Source organism: Haliotis cracherodii, unplaced genomic scaffold, assembly GCF_022045235.1.
Source record: "Haliotis cracherodii isolate W230 unplaced genomic scaffold, xgHalCrac1.p SCAF_15, whole genome shotgun sequence".
Taxonomy (NCBI): domain Eukaryota; kingdom Metazoa; phylum Mollusca; class Gastropoda; order Lepetellida; family Haliotidae; genus Haliotis; species Haliotis cracherodii.
In genome coordinates, this window is record NW_027266270.1 from 21,669,500 (window position 1) to 21,692,630 (window position 23,131).

The 23,131-nt window shown below is 40.3% G+C and overlaps 1 protein-coding gene across 2 annotated transcripts; it reads left to right on the plus strand.

Annotated features, from left to right (window-relative positions):
- Positions 1-1,635: 1,635 nt before the first annotated feature.
- On the plus strand, positions 1,636-22,198 carry LOC139462376 (CD82 antigen-like). 2 transcript variants are annotated; one of them, XM_071244054.1, is made up of 9 exons: positions 1,636-1,790; positions 15,714-15,788; positions 16,407-16,616; positions 17,137-17,211; positions 17,776-17,883; positions 18,241-18,303; positions 19,310-19,444; positions 20,353-20,436; positions 20,854-22,198. In XM_071244054.1, exons 2-9 carry the CDS (start codon positions 15,723-15,725, stop codon positions 20,908-20,910), a joined length of 798 nt encoding a protein of 265 aa, XP_071100155.1. In that variant the 5' UTR covers positions 1,636-1,790; positions 15,714-15,722; the 3' UTR covers positions 20,911-22,198. The 2 variants fall into 2 exon arrangements, with proteins under 2 accessions (XP_071100155.1, XP_071100153.1); XM_071244052.1 differs by lacking the exon at positions 1,636-1,790 and adding an exon at positions 4,074-4,217.
- Positions 22,199-23,131: the final 933 nt, after the last annotated feature.

The following is a 23,131-nucleotide window of genomic DNA, read 5'->3' on the forward strand; positions in this document are numbered from 1 at the left end:
TAATTGTTTAACCGAGGCCCTGGCTAAAACTATAAAGATACAAGTATCAAACAACATATACGAGTCAAAAGGAATTTGTGCATCGTCAGAAAGAAATGCGAACATTAGCGACTTGTAGTGTAACCACTGAGCTATAGTAAGTGTCATAAAACAACATATAACGTGACTAACCACGGATCCGGGTAGTTCTGTGGGTAGATGGGTCCTACTCAGGACCCACCCGACCCGAGTACCTGAGTTACCGGCCCTACAAGACAAGCTCAACGGTGTTAGCAGACATACTTATCAAATAGTGACGACACCAGGTTTTCGGGAACATTTTAGCGTATCCTGCCCAACTGGCGGCATCCGACACAAACACATGCAAAGTCTAGTCAACTGTTTACTTGAAAAATTGTAACAGCATATATAATCTAATGTACAGGCCGTGGTAATACAGTGTGCAGAAGGAGCTCAACAAAGATTAAACTTTCTTCATTTTAATGTTCGTTCCAGATTAAGCAGTGACTTTTTCAGTGTTTCTATTTGATCGTATTGTTAATTAATCGGTTTGTTTTAAGAAAAGAGTGTTTATGCTCCAGTAAGCTGAGAAGTAAACAATCGTACCTGTTCACATAACCCTTTTTCAAAGAATGTTAATCGAAATACGACTTTTGAAAAGAAATATATTGTATGTGTGTACATAAACAAAGCGTCAGAACCCTTTCCATATCCAATAGAAATCTTTGCATAAAGCAGAGTCGATTGTACAATTCCGACTATATCATGAGTATGTGTTTATGAATAACTATCAAATAGTAATGATACCAGGTGTTCGCGAAAAGGTGACACATGCAGACACATGCAAGGGAAAGTCAAATGTTCACCTGAAAACAACATGGGAACATTCGGCACATGTCAATATAGGGAATGGCATCATTTTTGTCACTGGTGCGTCAAATTTGGAAATGTCCACGACTTGTCTACAATAATACCTTTTGAAAACTGTACTGATGCCTTAACTGGTGTAACCTTGATCAAACAGATTATGAGCAAGAGTCATATGCCGCTCTTTGAAATCTTGATAGAAATATATTACATAGGTAATAGGCCCCTCCACCACACAACCACCACAACCAAATAGTCCCCGGGGGCACGGGTGGCCAAGTCGTCTAAGGAGCCGCGATTCGCTGTGCAGAGTTGCGCCAGAAACCTATGATTGTGGGTTCGAATCCCGGTTCGCACCGATTCTGTTTCTAGGTTTGTCAGCACCATACCCGTGCTCGTGGGTTTCACCGAATTGGTAAACGTCAGAGACCTGCATCATTTCGGGCTTTCCTCCTCCAGTAAGCTGACACGCCGTGATATGACTGGAATAATATTAAACGCGGCTTTAAACCCAATTCTCTCACCGACGAAATAGTCCCTGTTAACAATCCTACCACCCCATTCATCACCAAGGTTGATTTTTGTCCAGTCCCTTTGGCTCATCGTTCTCATTTGGAGCCAAACGGACTATAAAACCAGTTATGCTTCAACACATCGGCGAGGAACAATCATTCAGTGGAGATAACTCTTCCAAGCTAACACAGCACTATTGTGCAACCGGTTCTCGACGAAGCGTGAATTTACCGTGGTTTAGCCGAGTCTTGTGTGCAGGCCCGTAAGGCGTTCGCTGTTAACAACACTCTGGCTGTTAAATCTTGCATGAATAATATATACGTCTTGTATCGACCCGAGCTGCGCGACGTATTGTTGGCCTCTACTAGGCTACGGCTTCCTATCAACACAACAGAGCAAAGGTACTCCGGGTAAGAACTTATTTGATTCATTATCCGATCTGATTTATAATATACCTCTGACTTTTTTTTAATGTTTGAGTTCATGTCTTCTGTTGAATGCTGTGAAGATTGTTTAGTTAATGTTATAAGGTGTATGTGTTTGCCAGATAACAAATCGACAGTAATAGACAATCCATAGGGGTTTCAGGAAGGGTGGATACGTTGTACCCGCGGAAGGCGACATTGACTGCCTGAATGCTGATTTGTTGACATAGTTTCACAAGCCAAAACCAACAATGTTGTATTGCTGTCATGCAGAGGTTTCAGTGAATTGTGAATTGTCCACAGCACGTTCGGACATATATGTAACAAACACAACTGTTCATAGACGTGCTACATTAATTAAAGTTAAATAAAGTACACTAACTGGGGGATGGGGGGTTAGGGTGGATGTTGGTAAGCATTAAGGTAACAAAGTCCGGATTAAATGTCAACTTCGTTCGTTCGTTCGACGGCTGGTTGGTTCATTCAATTACATTACTTATTGTTTTTTGGTTTGTTTGTTTGTTTGTTTGTTTGTTTGTTTGTTTGCCAGCCCGTTATAGTTAGCTTTATCATTAGAAATGGATGCGTATGTATGTATGTATGTATGTATGTATGTATGTATGTATGTATGTATGTATGTGTGTGTGTGTCTGTGTGTGTCTGTCTCTCTGTCTGTCTGTCTCTCTGTCTGTCTGTTTGTTTATAAATATATATCAACCATACGTATACATGCATCCTCCACATTCCTACACTATCTATCACCCCAACCCCTTAACATGGTCATCCAACAGTTGTAAGAAGATCGGCCCGTGCGTGGGTAGACCACACCCGCATTGAAAACCTGAATAGCCACCCGTATTTCACACAGTCGACGTCGTGACCCAACCGGCTGAATATATTCGCCCCATTATACTCGGGGTATGACCCACCCTACTGGGAATACCAGCACAATCAGAGCATGACCTGTCTGTGAAACCCTTACACGCCCTACATGGCCCTGTTATTCCGCCTGTCACCCTCTCGCTGCGCTCCACACATGGGGCACGGCATAAATCGTCAGTTCGTTCTATGGTTTAGAAACTCCTTTAAAACAGGCAGGGACACGTACAGCGTGAAAATGTATGACGGCGCAATCACCCCGTTATACCAAAACCTGTTCTGACATATGCCTTGCACACACTGAAAAGTGATTGAATTTTAGTTATTTGTACTTTCATAGTCGAAACGTATTGTTACTATATTTCTAGTATTCCTACAATATCAGGGTGTTTACGTTTTCGAACAGTCTTACATTTTTTAGTAATTTTACATTGATACTTCTAGTATTCATACTTTTCCTCGAATTCTAGTCTTGATATTACTATTCATGTACAGTTATAACTCAGTAGTATTATCATTATTATATGATACATTATCTAGTATACATAAATTATATCCTTAAGTCCCCGAGACTAGCCAGGTTAGAATTGATCTTTAGCAACCCATGCTTGTCGTAGGAGGCGACTAACGCGGTCGGGTGGTCATCATCAATGACTTGGTTTATGGCTTGTCATCGTATCCCATTTGCGTAGATCGATGTCCAAGATGTCAATCACTGGATTATCTGGTCCAGACTCGATTATATACAGACCGCCATCGTATAGCTGGAATATCAATAAACAAATAAACATTCTTAAGTATTCGTATATTCTGTAATATCCATACGAATCCTTATTGTCTAATATGCATACTTAATGCATGCTTACTATATTGGTCATGCATAGCCCTGTATTTATGCATTCTGCGGCTTTCACGCATTGTCAAATATTGATATATTCTACATTATTCTTATAGTCTCCATTATTATTTTTTGGAATAGTCTATAGTATTCATGCTGATTGTATACCACTGTATTGACATACGGATATAACGAACTTACTTTTTCCCCCGATTATTTGCTGTATATATGCTGTATAACGAACAACGGCTATGATGAACTAAAATTAGCGGTCCCTTTGAGTTTGTTATAACCGTAGTTTACTGTAGTTTACACATTCGTTAGCAGATTAGACAGCCACCATGTGCACTCTATACAAACATTCCACATTTTACTGTTGAGATTATTATCTAGTTGGAAGAAGCACAATGTAGAAAGAACGCAAAGAAAATAAACATCAGTCACTTCACAATAGGGGACCACGCAACTGCAACCCAGAATACACATATCCGCGACACTTTCACCACTTTCTTGCATGACCAGTCGGCCGATATAACCGGTTTGAGCTCTGAGGATGTGCTGCTCCGCCTCCTGCCTTCCGGGGGTAGATTGTGTGCCAGCGGCCGAGCTATCTGACTGAGTTTAACCGACATCAGTTGGCTGTGAGCGGGTCTCCTACACACGTTATATCAAGGGTTGTTTACCTAAAGGCCCAGGTGAGATCCTCGACATTCCTTACACTTAACCATCATAGTTTAGATTGTTCTAGTTCTGTTAATTCTGTGTTGTGGAATGTGACGAAAGGTAGTTATGTGTTTCTCGTGAAAGCTGGAGTACGGTCAGGAAGCGGGACACCTTGTACAATATAAGTACTTTTAACCTAGACCATTTTACATAATTTTTAAATCATCGTCTGTATCAACCATAGATTCTGGTTTTTTTGTATCTGTGTCGTTTTTCAGAATTTGTATAGTTTCTGCTCCAATTGTATCCTCCTAGTAATAGATGGTACAGTTTTCGGGGCATCGTGCTTATGTCTAGACCTGGGTGTAGATTTATGTATACATGTACTAGTAGATTAAGATCAAGATTACTGCCTAAAGCTCTAGGTCACGTTTCTGATTAAATATATGTTTCGTATATAGGTAGATGTTGGTTACTACTTTGGTCTAGGTATATATCTAGATCTATATCTTGGCAGAGAAGAAACTGAGAGGAACGTCTTGACCAAAAACTTAATGTTATGCCATACACATATTTACTCGTACGGATTTACCGTCGACATTCGTGGACATAGCAAGAAAAAGAAGGCTCTTAAGCTGCCACTTTGACACAGGTTGGACTAGTATTTAAATCAAAATATTGTGAGGATATTCCAATAGGAAAACCTCTGACAGCTTACTATACTGCTCAGAAACTCATATTACGACATAAGCTGGTTCAGATTCAGGGCGTATTTATTTTCAGTAGCTAGGGTATACATGTATTATGGCTGATCAAACACACCCTCAGCCTCTTACACGGGACTCCGAAATACAGTTACGAGGAATCGTGACGGAGAAAACGAGAAGTAACCCGTTTAACATGTCGAGTAATCCCGGAATACAATGGGGATCATCACGCAAACGTATCGACAGCAGGCCGGGCATGTTCCCCAAAACTGCGCTGACGCAGTCAATACAATTGCATTCTCGGTGTGGTAGTGTAAATTACCTGATAAACCTGTACCCACGAAGTATAATAATAGAGCATAATACATAGTGTGTTGGTATCAGATTTTTAACAGGCTGTGTCAATAATTAGGGTATGCTTCCTCATTCTACCCGGGTATGTTGACACGCATGTGTGTATACCTCCGCACCCTGTCTAACATTTTTGTGTACATATATATGTGTGTGTGTGTGTGTGTGTGTGTGTGTGTGTGTGTGTGTGTGTGTGTGTGTGTGTGTGTGTGTGTGTGTGTGTGTGTGTGTGTGTGTCTGTATATGTATTGGACCGCCTCCGTGATCTTGTGGTAGAGCGTCCACCCGGAGAGCAGAAGGTCGTGGGTTCGATCCCCGACCGAGTCTGTATACTGTGTCTGAGTGTGATATTTATGTTAAACTGCGGCATGGTACCTCAGTGGGCACGCTCTTGGACAAGCAGAGACATACACACGTGTACATGCACGTCGTTATATAAGTGCAATAATTTTGAACGCAATAATCACCTAACCATATATATGTGTGTGTGTATATATATATGCATGTGTATATATGAATATATACATGTATCTATCTATGCATGTATCTCGTTATGTATCTGTGCATGATCATATAAACTGACGTCCAAAAGAAACTTTACCAGAGTTTGAAATCACTCTTGCTCAAAAACACCAAAACATACATGCATGAAGTAAAGTGTATTGCGAAGATCAATATATCAACATAATCAACACTGAAAATGACAATCATACCGCGACCGAGAATGCCGTCAGAGTTCCCCCCCCCCCCCCCCCAAAAGTTGGGTGTGGTACAAAACTCGAGCTTTCAGAATCATGGACAATAGGCAGAGTACATAAACAATCGCTCACGTTCAATAACAAGTCATTAGTAGCGTGTGTGACCTCTAAATGCCTCAATACACGCAAAAACTCTTCGGCGCACAGAAAAAGTCAGTCGTCTGATGAGGTCACGTGGGATTTGACGCCATTCGTCTTGGAGGGCCAAGATCAGTTCTTGCCGGTTGGCTGGAGAGTGTGGTCGTTGTCGAATACGACGATCCATCAAGTCCCAGAGGTGTTCCATGGAGGACATGTCGGGTGAGCGTGCAGGCCACGGCAGGACGTTGACGTTGCTGGTTGCGAGGAATTTAGTGACAATTATGGCTGTATGGGCTCTAGCGTTGTCATGCTGATAAATGACACCACGTGGCTGCTGTTGGAGAAATGGTAGGACAACTGGACGAAGAATGTTATCCATGTAACGCTGAGCTGTCACGTTTCCGTCAACGATGACCAGCAGTGTCCTCTCCTGCCCACAGATCCCTCCCAACACCACGACACTCCCTCCACCATATGGTACGACCTCCTGCACGCAATTCGCTGCCGTTCGTTCACCCCTTCGGCGGTAAACACGTTGTCTTCCATCAGCCCTAAACATACAGAATCGACTTTCGTCAGTGAAGACAACCCTCTGCCAGTCACGGCGTTGCCAACGTCGTACAGTCCGGGCCCATCTCAATCGCAGACGACGATGTTGCGCTGTCAATAGCTGTCCTCTGTATTGTCTAAAAGTTGTTTTTTTAACTCTGTGACCTAAGGCATTTGAGGCCGACGACGTCACTGTCAGGAAGCGATTTCGGAGGTGCAAGGTACGCAAGTACCGGTCATCATGGGGCGTGGTCACCCTGGGTCTGCCTGTTCTTGGCCTGTCAGCGGTCCGCCCTGTCTGTCTGTAACGTTGCATCAAGTTGGTAACGGCAACACGGGAGCAACCGAAGGTTCGTGCAATATGGGCGTGGGTGGCTCCCATCCGACCATACCCAAGGCTCGCTCACGTTGTTCGACTGTGAGTCGTGGCATTTCTTTGGAGGTATTTTTATCACTCTGGATGTCTGACTTGCCGTTGCAATCGTTTTATACCCTTACCCGCACGTGCATTTGCAGTTGTCCGTGGTGCACGTGTTTTTCACTTTTTCGCGTGTTATCTCGCAAACATGTAACAGACGATTAACATTTTCTGCATACACTATTGTTGTATTTAAGTTATGTGTTTTAGATAGACTTCATCGAAAAAAAATTATACTTTGTCTGAAATTTATATTTTCAGTTGGTAAAGTTTCTTTTTGACGTCAGTTTATATGTGCATATGCACATGACCATATGGCCTGTTAGCCATAGCAGGCCTGTTGGCATAGTCACTCTGCATCACATTCACAAACTACTGTAAATAAAAGCGACAAAACCCTTTCCATAATCACAAGAAATCTCTGATCATTGAAAGTCCATTGTATGATTCCGACTATATCATCAGCCTGTGTTTATGATATCACTTTCAAACAATGATGCAACCATGTGTTCTCGAAAATCACTGACGATGAAACCAGATACCCTACATGAACACTAGCAGTTTGGGAAAATCGAGAATATTATCTGGTGACCCGAGAAATATTTCACAAAACCAAATAGAAAATATTAACTAGTCTCGATTTTCCGCCGAAACATATTCCATATTGGCGTAAAAGTCAAAATAGCGGTGACAATTATCTGAATGAATAACTTAAAATCATTGACACGAGGTTTTCGCGAAAAGGGTAAGCATGTCCTACCATACGCCCGCCACTCACACAAATTGCATAAAAAGGAAATCTGAGAATAGAAATGATAGTCTAAATACGTGGCATATCACAAAGCTAAATTAGCCGCCGTATTTATAGACTGTCTATTACATACGCCTTTACCAAACTGTAACAAGTGGTCGGTGATGTGCCCACAACAGATTACAGCAGGTCGCCATGACGGATGGGAATCGTGTAGGTTCATCTTAGCACTAATAGTAATTGAAAACTTTAAAAGTGAGACACCCTAGCAATACCCACAAAGGTAATACGGATGTAGTTAACCAGACCCCGTTCCAAACGTGTTACTGTCTTAGTGATACGGATGTAGTTGACGAGACCCCGTCCCAAACGTGTTACTATCTTAGTGATACGGATGCACTTTACCAGTCACCATTCAACACATGTTACTATCTTAGTGATACGGATGTAGTTGACGAGACCCCGTCCCAAACGTGTTACTATCTTAGTGATACGGATGTAGTTTACCAGTCACCGTTCAACACATGTAACATTAAAGTGGTACTGATTTAGTCAATCAGACCTCGTTCAACACGTGTAACTATCTTAGTGATTCGGGGGCGGTCGGGTAGCCTAGTGGTTAAAGCGTTCGCTCGTCACGCCGAAGACCCGGGTTCGATTCCCGACATGGATACAATGTGTGAAGCCCATTTCTGGTGTCACCCGCCGTGATATTTCTGGAATATTGCTAAAAGCGGCGTAAAACCATACTCACTCACTCACTTAGTGATTCGGATGTAGTTGACGAGACCCCGTTCCAAACCTATTACTATCTTAGTGATACGGATATAGTTAACCAGACCCCGTTCAACACTTGCAACATTCTATCAGCTATGTTATCAAAGAATGATAGTTACGTATTGATAGGCAACGTTCTATCAGCCATGTTATCAAGGAATGATACGTGTTAACAGTCAGCATTCTATCAGCCATGTTATCAAGGAATGATACGTGTTAACAGTCAGCATTCTATCAGCCATGTTATCAAGGAATGATGCGTATTGATGGTCAACATTCTATCAGCCATGTTATCAAGGAATGATACGTGTTGAAGGGCAACATTCCATCAGCCATGTTATCAAGGAATGATACGTATTGATTGGCAACATTCCATCGGTCATATTATCAAGGAATGATACGTATTGATCTGCAACAACCCATCAGCCATAGTTTCACGGAATGATACGTGTTGATCTGCAACAATCCATCGTCCGTGAAGTTATATGAAGCACACGGCTTGATTTGTATACTGCATAGGACATGTTATCATGGCAAGATGTGTGTTGATCTGCAACGTTCCCCGTCCATGTTATCAAGAGTTGATGGGTGTCGATCTGTATACATCCAACTGGCTGTGCTCTTATGGACCTTCATACATGTATGTTGATTTCTATATGCCCTTCCTGGGTAATATCCTCTGCGATATAAATAAAAAAAAACACTAACGTCCCTCGTGTGTACAAGGAAATAGTGGAAAGGGTTGACTGGGCGTCAAGAAGCAGGCCGTCAAAGTGCTGCACGTCAAATGTCGATAACAATATCCTTAAGCCGAATGCGGAATCGATTTCCGATGATTGACTTTGGTGTAGCTCCAACACACAATGCTGGAAAGGTTGAAGTGGTGCAATCAGATCAGTTTCATTCATGTCTACCTTCTGATTCAGTTAAATCACTGACGGGGCACATCCGTGACGTGTTTCATTAGATGTGTGTAATCTCACAATGATCGGTGAGGGATTACTTGTTTTGTTGTGGATGTCAATAGACAGAAACTAATGTTACACATATCACTGTATCAAGTGTGTATGCTTAGTTGGATCATTATGTGGCTTTAATTTCGTCGTTTGTGGTGGTCTAATAATTGGCAGTCTGCTGTGTAACAATATGATCACAAACAATGAGTCCCATGTTTGAATTCTCCTTCATGAAATAATCGGTTATTTCAGAACAATATAAGCTACAAAATACATTTCCATAAACATATGAAATATCCGCTAAAAGCAGAGTTTCTTTTACGATAGATGCAACACCAGGTGTTCACGAAACTTTGAGCATATCCTGCCCCACCGTACCGATGGCACCCGTCACACATACACGCAAGGGATAGTAAAAAAACATAACAGTAACATATGGTACAAGTACAAATAGGGAATTGCCTCGGACATCATTTTTGTCACTGATGCATAAAATTTGAAAATGTCCTCCACACGTCACCATAAAACATTTTGAAAGCTTCACTGATGTCTTCTTGCATAGACCAAGTGCTTTCATGAAATGATTGAAAAGAATGTATCAAGATCTCTTTTTCCGATACAAAGTAGACACTTTGTACTATTTCATGAATTTGATACTTTGGTGTAAAGTCAATTCAAACTAAACTATCTCTGAGAACTTTACAGCTTGACTGCATTGCTTGGGCTTAAACATATCAACATCCACACTTTCAGTCACACTCATGAGTCAATGTATGTACTGTACCAGCGATATGTGTGAACTACCGTAATTGTACATATAAAAGCAAAAGTATATCAATAACATTTTCAAACATGAACTGTCGTTTAATTTGGCTTAGGTTAACCCAAATAAATACAGTTTTATTTGTACGTTTTTATGAAGTTTTTAAATTCAAATTACAGTTCAAAATTCAGCTTGGACATTTTGTGTGTTTAAATTAAATTAAAGTAAAACATTGTTTACATCCATTAACACTGCATCAGGCTAGGAACTGCTAACATCGTCACGACCAGAAGCGAGTACTGACTCAGAGTCATTTCGCTGTCTGTTTACAGACCAACTAGAAACCAGTTGCAGGTTGCGCAATGTACAGTCCCACGATGTACCCTTGTATTCTCCTCGTCATCTCAATGGCGTGACGTGATCAATTAAATTCGAGTGGCCATGTCAATATGAACTCACAGACAGTGTCAACATTAGGCAAACATATCTATGCCTAGCATTAACCCTTTACAAAACACCACATTGACTTGAATGAGTGATATTATGAGTACTAGTATACAACTAATTAAGCTTGTTTCAAAAACAGTTACATATATACATTTACTGTTATTTGTAATTACCATGTGCAAGACAATACGTACAGAGGCAAGGAAATAGATTCACCTTCCCTTTTCAATAGAATCTAGGAATGACACATGATCATGATGTGGATACAAAAATAACTTGTTTGTCTATCCATATACATAACACGTGTTTGTGTATGGCTGCGCCGAGAATGTGGTTGTTAATACCCTAACGATAGACAGGTAAAGGGCGTGTTCATTTAAATCTATCTATTAGTACGATTCCATTAAAAGTGTTTTAACTTTTGGCAGTTATCATCTTTATTTTTGTCTGTCATTTGTGAGTGGCGTGTAGAAAGGTATAATAGTGAGTATTTTCTTCTTGTGAGCCAAATCATATGCTTACGTAATGTTGAGAATGGTCTAAAGTTGATAACTGGCCTAGAAGAGATTCGCAAACTTGACTGGTTACTTGGAGCATCGTTCATTCGCAGATGTATAGAACATCGTATGTGTCCGGTTATTCCTAGTTTAGTCGCACAAGAATTCTTGCGGGACAATTTAATATCCTTTATTTGAAATTTGAGTCACGACTTGAAGTTCATTTCTTTTCTCTAAGTAATACTACTGCTACGAGTACTCTTTTAACTCGAAGTGCAAATCAAGTTTCGTCCCTGCGCAGCAAGAATCCGCTGGACGTGCGTACAGCGCACAGGTCACAACAAATAGTTTAGTTAAGCAACTTTGCTCGCGGAGAGTAGGATAGGTGGTCGTTTTCGGCTGTTTCGGGGGTTTCAGTTCTGCCCCACAATGAAGCACATGTAGCACATGTGGTGTCTCCTCAGTCAATAGACTATGGTCGAAAAATGTCTCTGTTCACCCAGCAAGGAATAGGTACCCAGTAGGATGAGATAGTAATGTGACTGTTAACTATCTGGCGCCTCACTGGAAGTTTAGGTGCTATATGTCCCAGGAAGTTGGTAATGAAAATCGACTGCACACTGATCCCTTTACCGGGGTAATAATGTATTAGACTTGCCTCGTTTGTGATCCTTGGTCAACACCATGCCAACCATGCCAATGATGTGATATAACTCATACAGATAAACGTTGTGTAGTTACATGTACGTTATATATCAATATACCCATGCTAGAAGGTTTCACTTCGGGCTTTCTTCCGAAATTAAGCTGACACACCGTGTTATGAATGAAATACTGTTCAAAGCGACGTTACACCCAACTCACTCACTCACTGATATGTGTGTTGGTACGCATCATTATTGATCATGCACGTATAAGGCACGGGCTTGTTCTATCTAAGTATGAGTACTCAGTATAGACAGGCGTGTACCGCGAGGGCGTAGTCTATTGTAATATGAGTGTACGCTCTACATTGGTGTGCTAGGCAGGGACCTATTCTACCTCAATATTAGTCCTTATTATAACTATTACTCACACACATACACGCACGCAATGTGTATGTGTTACATATGTTTAAGGCTGGGTGGTGTTCGTCTACAGTATAGGTCACTGATATTGTACAAAAGTGTATGAGACAGGAAAGTGTTCAAACACTGTTTGAGATATTACCATAACTACCTGCGTAACACCGTTGCTGACATAGATCTATAAGGGTCAGACTTCCTTACCAGTAGCAATGTGTCAACCCATAGTTTCTTGAATTAATTTTCCGAAAATGAACTGAAATTGGATCATTTGTCAAACATGTCTCAAGTCCAAAGATTAATTATTTCGCCGTTTGGGAAAACACAACTAACACATCGATGCAAATGGATGGACATGTTCGCAATGCCATTCACAAAAACTCCACCCAAGTGCTTATATTATACCGAAATATATATATTTTACTTCTCTTGTCAAGGATCGTCCACTTCATACCATTTCCATTTCCATGTATCAGGGCTTAATGCTAACATGCATCTGGCAGTGTACGATTTTAACGTACTTCAACCTACAATTCACTTTCATGTAAACCCCGACCAACAAATGCATCCATGTGATGGACTCATGTTACTTTTATACTTGGGTGCTATACTTTGAACTATCAATTACCATTTATTTTCCCTCAATAGCATTTACCTCAAGCTTCACGCAATTGTGTTTTTATCTAAATCCATACAATATATCAGGTGAGCCGCATGCAGTGTTATGGCAACATTTGGCGATCTCACTCCACCTGAAAACATTGACCTACCTATTGGTCGTAGGTTGACATATTTACATTTGACTACGAGAATAATATTAACAAAGGCACATGATATTAGGCGTTTACCTTGTGGGGAGATTTGCGTCTCAGTGACTTGAAAGTCTTTTTATATGGTTGAGTAAAGGTGGTTTGTGTTTGAATATACCTACCATATACAGCAAATAATTGTCTTGAAATCAATACCGACCACTGTACTGTATTTATGTATGGTGGATGTTTTTATCACCTGGTTACATGTGCATTGCAAATGTAATACACAGTGTAAACCTACATATGTATAGGCTGGAGGCGTGGCGGAAGTCAACATAGTTGTTGCATCGATATATTCAAGGCGCTATTTTGAAGCATGACTGATGCATCTCTATGGGCACTAATTCTGCTGTCCTTCTTGTTGATCTCTTTATACACATGAGCTGGAATTACTGATCGGATTGACAAAACCAGAACAAGAGAATTTAGCCAGGATGTTTAACTGAAGCTTCGGGTATATCGATAAGATTGCATAAAGATTTAGGCGATACAAAATATCCACGATCCAATTCCATTCCACTGATTTACCCACCCGAACTAGAGATAAAAGAGAACTGTGAAACAGCCTTATCTGTTTCAAACTTAGATATGTACATTAAGATTGAGAGTGACAAAAAATATCCGCACGATTGTATGACAAGACGGATGACATCAGCTTTTCAATAGTCAACTTCCCTTTGATGTCGAGTAATATTTCAGCAGCTCCCGATTTTGACGCTTTTATTATTATGATTATAGAAATGGATGCTATTTAACAAATTGTCTAAATTTTCTCATGTCACTGGCACATGTTCAGATCCTCACATCCGCAATCTTTCTTCACGAAACTTTACTTCGAAAAGATCATAAAGACTAAGTCACACATAGGCCTTATGTTTATGGTTTATATGACCGCCTCCGTGGTCTAGTGGTAGAGCTCTCTTATGTACCCTCTACGGATACGTATTGTCATTTGGTCTCCAAAGAGCTCGCCACTAACTGTCCACGGGCACATTGTTTCGTGAAACAGTGCCAAGCATTCAGAAGTTCACAAGAAGTCACCATATAGTGAGTGCGTTGACACCGGGTGTGAATGGGTGCTCTGTAACTTAACAATAGATGTTGTGACTCCAAGGAGGTATTTGTCTATTCCGTTCATTGTTTGTTTACAGGTGTAATCGATACGTCTACTATGCATGCATGATGTAAAATATGTGTATGTATGTTATGTAGTATCTATTTGAAGTGTTTTCCTCACTGCGACGAGGAAGTGAAATCAGCTGTACAGTCAATACAAATTGGAATGACCTTATCGTATGTTTAAGTTACTAGACGGCCTATTGACGGAGCTGTCTTCGCAAAGATGAATATTTGTAACTTACGACTAAAATAACGACTGCCATCACCATAGGGTCTATTCTTTAAGCTGTCAAAACCTATCCCAAAGTTATCTTACTTTTGACACAAATCTTAGCAAAGGCGATGAGTTCTTTTGTCACTGAGGTAAAATAATCTGCGGGTTTCCCAATGACGCTATTGTGAATATGGCAAATATAGTTGACCATATCAGTAGATAGTGTAAGAAAGAGAAAAGGCTGGTCGTCAACCACACAGTTATTATTATGAAGTAACTATAAAACTTCCAGTGAGCCAAAAGGGATCCAATCCTGAGCAATTATAGAACCTGAACATTTCACGTTTTACGAGACAACTACGTGTTATGCTTATACCTTGCAAACTCCTGGTCACAAATTTTCAGCCGAATAAGCATTCCAGGTCTTGGGCGTAGGCGATAATTTGGTTATATGATTGTATGTTCTTAAGTGATCCTTAGGCCCAAATAGCAGAGCCAGTGGGGCGTTGCTGTAACAACCAGTTGCTTCAGTGAGCACAAGAGTGATATTTATCGTAAAATCCGTCAACAAAAGACGATATTTGAACGAACAAACACCACGACATGCTCTCTGTTTTTATTAAATGTGACACTAATAGGTTCCTTAACTATCGTGGATCATTGTGAAGGGGGTATTGCGAGTGCAGATTGACAAATCCGATCCAAATAGGCTATGGAGGAACTCATACGGACAGCGCAAAAGCTATGTTACTCAGGTATTTCACTCCCAGCTCCCTATGACCTCTGTTGTGATTGTCATTCATTACAAGAAGTACAATGACTAACAGTGTGTCTTTGTCTGTTCATACGCTAAGAGGTCTACATCACAAATACATACGCTTTTCTTCAATATTGAACTCCAAACATTATTTTTCTTTTAGGTTTTTAATGTAGATGGATTTAAGCTTTCACAGAGTATTAATTACAGACTTTATAGTTGTTGCAGAGAAAACAGTGGGTGAAAGAAATATTTATGTGTGGATATTTGATATGCATAAATCAATACAAACAACAACATATAAGTAAGGTCGTCGTAGGTGATCGTTAAAACTCCTGCCTCGACCTCTGTTACCACTACACTTCTACTCCTTCGTCTATTACTGATGCTCCTGAGTTTTGTGCTACGTGTATTATATTTAATTTAACTTCGCCACCGTTTGAAGATTCTACGTTATCGATAGCAATAAACACTGGTGTGCTATTTACAGTTTTGTCTTGGTTACAGCACATCAAAATGGCGTTCGGCTGCTGTGGGAAGACCTTCAGTTGTCTCTTCATCTTCTTCAATGTCATCTTTGCGGTAAGTTCAGATACATCCACTTCCTTGTGGAGATGTTTTCAAATACGGAATGGCATGACAGTCACATTAAGATCATAATCATTTATAACATATGCAATGTTATCAAACTACAGTGAACTGTAGATCATGAAAATTCTTTGGCATATTTTTAAGAAATTGTGTGCTTGGCCATTTCCTCAAAAAACATCCCAAAAAAAATATAGGATCCCTAACATTTTTTGTTCAGTATAATTACGTTAACAACTACTCTCGTTCTCAGGTCTCAGATGCACCGTTTGTTATTAAATATTAATTAACTCTTTAAAATCGAAGAAATACGCGCATATCAGGCGTATCACTCTTATGATTTCAATGACACAGCATCGAGTGTTTCTTAACTTCTGGTGCGTTATAGTGGTTAAAGTGTTCACTCATCACGCCGAAGGCCCGAGTTCTATTCCCCATATGGAACAATGTGTGAAGCTTATGTGTGGTGTCTTACGCCATGCTGTTTGCTGGAACATTGCTAAATGCGTCGCAAGACCATACTCACACACTCTAGAATCTGTATTTTCCTCTACATCTGTATACGCCTCAGCAAGATCGCAAAGTGAATGTTTTTTTTATTATTTTCTACAGATTGTCGGCTTAGCCACAGTAGGGTTTGGGATTTTTCTCAAGGTACACCCTTCAACTGCCCAACTACTAAACCTAGTGGAACTGGGCAATTCATCGGTGTATCTCACCAACAGCGCATGGATCATCATTGGCTTCGGTGCCCTTGTGTTGCTGGTCTGCTTCTGTGGCTGTGTCGGAGCTGCTGCCAAGAACAAGTGCATGCTGGGGCTGGTACGAACAAATAACATTTCTTGTTCACAAAAGTCACTAAGAAAGTATAAAAAATATATATATATTGCGCATTGTGTTCCCATATTCGATATCTGAATGCATTTACACAGTTAAATGTTACACACGATTACATGAGTCTGTGATATGTAAGTACATCTTTACTTATGGGACGTCATGAAGCCTTGGCTTGGCACGTCAAATATGAACTCTACCATGACGAGCTGGATCGGGCTATGTGGTTTGCTCAGTAACTTTAATTTGCAATTGCTTATTTCATGATAACAGTATGTCTGGTGCCATCGCTGGTTTTCAGTGATCCATTCATATATTTTCACATCTATTTTATCTTTTACGCCCAGTGGATGGTTTTCTCAGTAACTTTAATTTGCAATCGCTTGTTTCATAAATATGTCTGGTGTGATCGCTGATTTTCAGTGATCCATTCGTATATTTTTCTGTTTCGGCGGATAATCGAGACTGAATATTCTCCGGCGTTGACCTTGTATATTTAATGTTTCAGTACATCATCTTTGCAGTGATCATCGTCATCGGAGAAATAGGAGCATTTGTTGTCACAATCTTGTTCGTTGTACGGGTACGTGTAATCTATTATATGACACATTCAAATTCCGAGTCAAGAGATATTCAGTTGAGTTGAAGGTATATACAGATTTCAAATGTAAAATTATCGATGACTTTTACAATGCGTTCACAAAACGCAGAATATAAGGATTTTCAAATCAGAAGATGTTATATATACATAATATTTACAATTAGTAATATCTATTCACCAGCTCCAGCAGTTGTTTTCAGACACATGGCCTAGTCTTGCCTCTCCATCATATCCACCGTGGGGAACATCCCTAAAGTAATGGGGGAGGTGTGGTTGACTTGTGGTTAAAACGTTCGCTCGTAACGCCGAAGCCCCGGTTCAATTCTCTACATGGGTACAATGTGTGAAGGTCATTTCTGGTGTCCTCCGCCGTGATATTGCAGGGATATTGCTAAGGGGGCCTAAAAACAAACTCACTCACTCATCTTACAGTAATGTATTTAAAACCTCGCCGTATCTGACAGTTATTCAGGTACAATGCAGTCGATTATTTGCGAAAGGCATGGCCTAAAAGTTGACTCAGGATTAATACGTCTTTTCCCTCAGTCTGATGACGTCGACGCTTTCCAAAACACTATTGCGAAGACACTGGCTGATAACTACCGACCCGGAAGGACCAAGTACACACAACCTTGGGATTACGTTCAGGCAACGGTGAGATCATCCTCAGCAGTCAGGGACATTTTCTGGAATAGTCCGATATATGACCGTGGGTCACATATCATGTTCAAATCATAATAATGAGAAGTAATTTGTAGAACTCGCCGAGAAGTTCATACTTTTAAAAAAGACCTATGATCATATCGCTTTTTAACTATTTTCATACAAACCATGTATATTTACATGTTATTATAATGTTACAAATCTGCACCATGAAGACATTTAATGTTAATTTCATTTTCGTTTAATGAACATTCTACTGTAAACTATCTTCCTTTCCATCGACATATTTCATGAAGTGCTAGGATGTTTGTAAACCTGTATTCACAGTCCGTATCTTTGTCTTCACAGTTCGAGTGCTGCGCTGTTTCCAGCTACTCCAACTATGCACCAGTCTACGTGAATAATACCATGGTAAGTCTCGGGTGACCATGCTGGCGAATGTTTCACGACACAGCTATTGTAATTTGCGACCGCCTCCGTAGTTTAGTGTTCGAACGTGCACCCAAGAGAGGAAGGTCCAGGGTTCGATCCCAGGCAACATCATACCGAAAGACGCTAAAAAATGGTACTTGTTCTTACCCTGTCCGGTGTTCGGCATTAAGGGGCTAAAACAAGGACTGGTCGGCTCGGAATCAGTATACTGTGTCTGAGTGGTGTATTCATGTTAAACTTGGGCATGGTATCTCAGTGGGCTGGCACTATAAATCGGCACAAGGAGCCACACACACAATCACACACACACGTGCATGCACGTCGCTGTATAAGTGCAATAATCTTGGACACAGCGTTAAACCTAATTTTACCTCACCTCAACTCACCCATTGTTATTTGCAGTTTGGTACAATGAAACACGTTACGATTCGTCCCTTCGTCAGGCTATATAGAATAATCAATATCAAATTGGGATGATATACCAGGTGTCTCTGAAATGGCGAGTGTGACCTACCTCATGGGTCGCACCCGGCACACCGTAACTGCAGATCACAATTTAATGAATTATAATCACTGATCAGAATCTAAGCGAAGACTAAATACAGAGCACATGTAATCAGAATAAGTGAGATTCATATCCACTGAAGGCGTGACGGATATACATACATGTATTTATTTTCTATTTTGTATAGATTATACTATGGCATGTCCAGGAAACCTAACACATAATAAATTGGGCTTGACGTAAAGAGTATCACCTTGAGATAAAAACACAAACTTTGTTAAAAGATCGTACACGGTTGTCGACAGTAAAGGGAGAAACAAGCCAACAAGCATTCCTTGATGACAGCGCAACATCTTGCTTCACATAATGATAATGGCGTCATGTGTAAATAAAGACACAGAAGTGAAACGAAATTAATGTTCAGATATGTGACACGATACGACAAATGTTGTACATTATTTGTCTAATACATTTGTTTAGGAGAAAGTACCAGTTACCTGCTGTAAGCTGAAAGGAGCGCAGGAACCCGATGATCCTATGCCAGTGGACAGAACAAAATGCATGGAAGACTCTAGAAAATCCAACCTGGAAAAGAGTGAACAGCTCCACACAAGGGTAAGACATCGCCAGATATGTTTTCTAATAATCACATATCCTTACTATTCAGCAATCTACTTACACTCTTGTTACATGCACGCGTGACATACGTATTACAAATGAAGACACATTTGGTGCATATTACGTATTCACGTTTGTGCTAACGACTATAAACATATGTACATGCACAATGTATGTGGGACATGTAATACCACATGAGCGAATGTGCCTATGTCAATCCCACATACATATGCACATATATACAGGCACGGGGTACAATAGGTCTTCAGTCATCCATGCTTGCTGTAAAAGGCGACTATGCTTGTCGTAAAAGGCGACTAATGGGATCGGGTGGTCAGGCTCGCTGACTTGGTTGATGCATGTCATCGTATCCCAATTGTGTGGATCTGTGCTCATGATGTCAATCACTGGATTGTCTGGTCCAGACTCGGACTGCCGTCGTATACCTGGAATTATGCTGAGTGCGGCTTTAAACAACAAAGAAAGAAAGAAAAACTCATGCATCGATGGCAATGAATGCTGTACACGACTCTAACATACAAACATGTGCTCATGGCAAAGTGTATGATATTCAGGCACATGCTAACATATATATAGTGATATTAAATATGAAACACTCTTTGCCGGTTATATCACGGAGAGCCTGCATCAAGTGGAAGGCAAATCTAAGTGATGCATGTCTCAGACGTTTACCACTTTGATGCAGCGCATGAGCACTGGGATGGTGCTGACAAAGCCAGCATCCCGACCAGGGCGAATCTGGGTTGAAATCCATGGTCACAGGTTTCTGGCATGTCTTACTGACCCGAGTCACAATGAATTGCGGCGTCTGATCTGCATGTGTACAGTGATGTCACGTGTTGGTTGTGTCTGTGTTGATACTAATATAACGGTTCTTCTTACAGGGCTGCTTCCAGTTGCTGAGGGATACGGTGAAGCAGTACAGCACTGTGCTTCTCATTGTCGAGGCAGTCATCATTGCCATCACAGTAAGCAGTTATATCGATATAACCCGTCTATAAAGACGTCAAATCAAGATAATTGTCGAGGTTAATATTTTTGTCGGGATAGTGAATGAGTGAGTTGGGTTTTAACGCCGCTTTGAACAGAATTCAACTTATATCACGGCGTTTCAGCTTGATGTCGGAGGAGAGCCCAGAGTAATGCAGGCCTCAGACGTTTGCCACTTTGGTGAAACTCACGAGCATGGGTATGGTGCTGACAAACCTAGAAACATAATTTGGGCGAACCGGGATTCTAACACACGATCATAGGCTTCTGGCTTCACCGAGGGACATACCTCTGCACAGCGAATTGCTGCGCCTTAGACGACGGGGCCACTCCATTGTCGGAATAACGAATTGAATGCAAGTATGCTAAATAAAAAAACTCTATATCTTTTTCAGATAATTGGGATCATTATTGCTGCGTGTCTGTGCCGAAGAGGTGAAGAAAAAGTATGATCTCTTCACGTCATTTTCGGAGTTTCGTCATGACGTTGTTCCGTAGAGAGCATATCACACTTATTATGTAATTAAATTATCTAAACGCTTCTCATCAAGAGTAAGGTAAGGGACATGTCGCAAGCTTCTTTAATGTTGGTCCTGTATCCACATATCTCGATGGCTGGTTCACAAGAGTCTGAATAAGAAGTGACAGATTTTAGTTGAATGAGGGTGATGTATTTAAACGACACATGAATCGAAACATTAAGAACGCTAGTTATAGTTATAGGAAAATGCATTCTACCTGCTCTTTGATAAATATAATCCCACAACATTCCTAAACTCAGGTCTTTCCTTGAAATAAAATTGTATAATGGACATGGCTGTGAGTATTTAGATACATCTCAGATGCGTACATTTCTTTCATATCTCGTTGTAAACATATTCTCTTCGAGAGCATGCATTTGGCTGCCAGATAACTTCAACCAACGCTATTTGTATCGAGTTGTGGACAGAATTCAATTTCTGTTCATAAACAACAGTCACGGTATCAAAATAATGACGTCTGATAAGTGATGAAAACAATTTGGATGGTATTTTTGTGAATTAACCAATACATTGATGTTCAACTGTTACTTTCGACTTGTACAATAATTCGTGAATCTAGTGAAGACATTTCCCGCAGAACCATATCTTCTCACAGGCATCCATGTTTTTGTACACGTCGTTTCATGTCTTTATTTAATTCGTTGGTATTCCTTGTGTTACTCATAATCAGCTGCATGAATTATTTTATGGATACATTTGAAAATATTTTTTTGTCCGTGTCTAATCCACTTGAATGTTCAAATATTTCTAAAAAATGTAAATTATTATGTGTTTTAAGTACATTTGACATTACCTTATGTAGCTAATACAATACTCATGAAAAAATAGTTCCAGTGGATTTTATTGTATAAAGACGGTTTGCTCAGTTCATTGTTCGTTGTGTATTTAACAAGTTTGTGTATATTTCGAAATAATTTCAACGTTAATCGTTGTGGTATGAAATATTTTAACATACATGAATCTTCAGAATCCGTTACTTTCTGCGCTGTATAATTGCAAATTGCCAGAAAATATTTCTGAAAAGATCTTCAATCTCATTTCTTTACTATGCAAATACTTTCGTTCCACAGACGTTTGGTTAAACATGGCTATGGACACTTTGTTAGAGTCTCACTCTCTATATAAAACATTTATGTACCGTTTATACAATACTTGTGTATATAGTCTTTTAATATTCGAAAATAAAGTATATTTCTTACACGATGTCCATGTTGTGACGTTCTGGAAGGTGGGGCACAAACCACAGCGTTATGGGGGCGGTCGGGTAGCCTAGTTGTTAAAGCGTTCGCTCGTCACGCCGAAGACCCGGGTTCGATTCCCGACATGGGTAGAATTTGTGAAACCCATTTCTGGTGTCCCCCGCCGTGATATTGCTGGAATATTGCTAAAAGCGGGGTAAAACCCTACTTACTCACTCACTCACTCACTCACTCACTCACTCACAACGTTATGGTGACGGGTGAATAGGACACACACTGACCTGCTTGAGTGGCCCGACTGTACGTCATCCAGGATATACATTATCAAGAGACCATTTACTGGAGACACGAGAGGGGATGGTGGTCATAGGCACATCGTCTAAGGCGCCGGAATTCTCTGTGCTAAGTTGTGTCCATTAAGCATGCCAGGATACTATCATGTATTCGTCCTGATTATGATCCTTGGTTTGTCAACGTCTCACCAACGCTGTAAACGTGCATTAAGTCGGTAAATACTGTTACCTATAACTTTCGTTTGTTTAAGTATAAAAAACATATTCTGCTCAACAGAACACCAGAGCTGACTCGTCTGAGCATTATTTTCTTATACTCTCCTGAAACATCTGATTATTCTACCTTTTTTTTCAGGTATTAAATAGAAAAATTGAGGTTCAACAATTGTTGAGAGACTAAGACGCCTTCGTTATGTCGACAGTTATATCTATACGTGTTAATAATTCCAAACCTATTATAACTTAATTATACATTTTTAATTGATTTTGTTTATTCCAACTGTCAAAGTGGTTTTTCATTGTTTGTACACGGGTGCAATCGAAGAAAATATATTCTAATGTTTCAACACTGTCCTTACAAAGTGTGTATTTATCACAGTCACTTTCTGTTACCAGTCTTGTATCGATATGTTTTCTCCT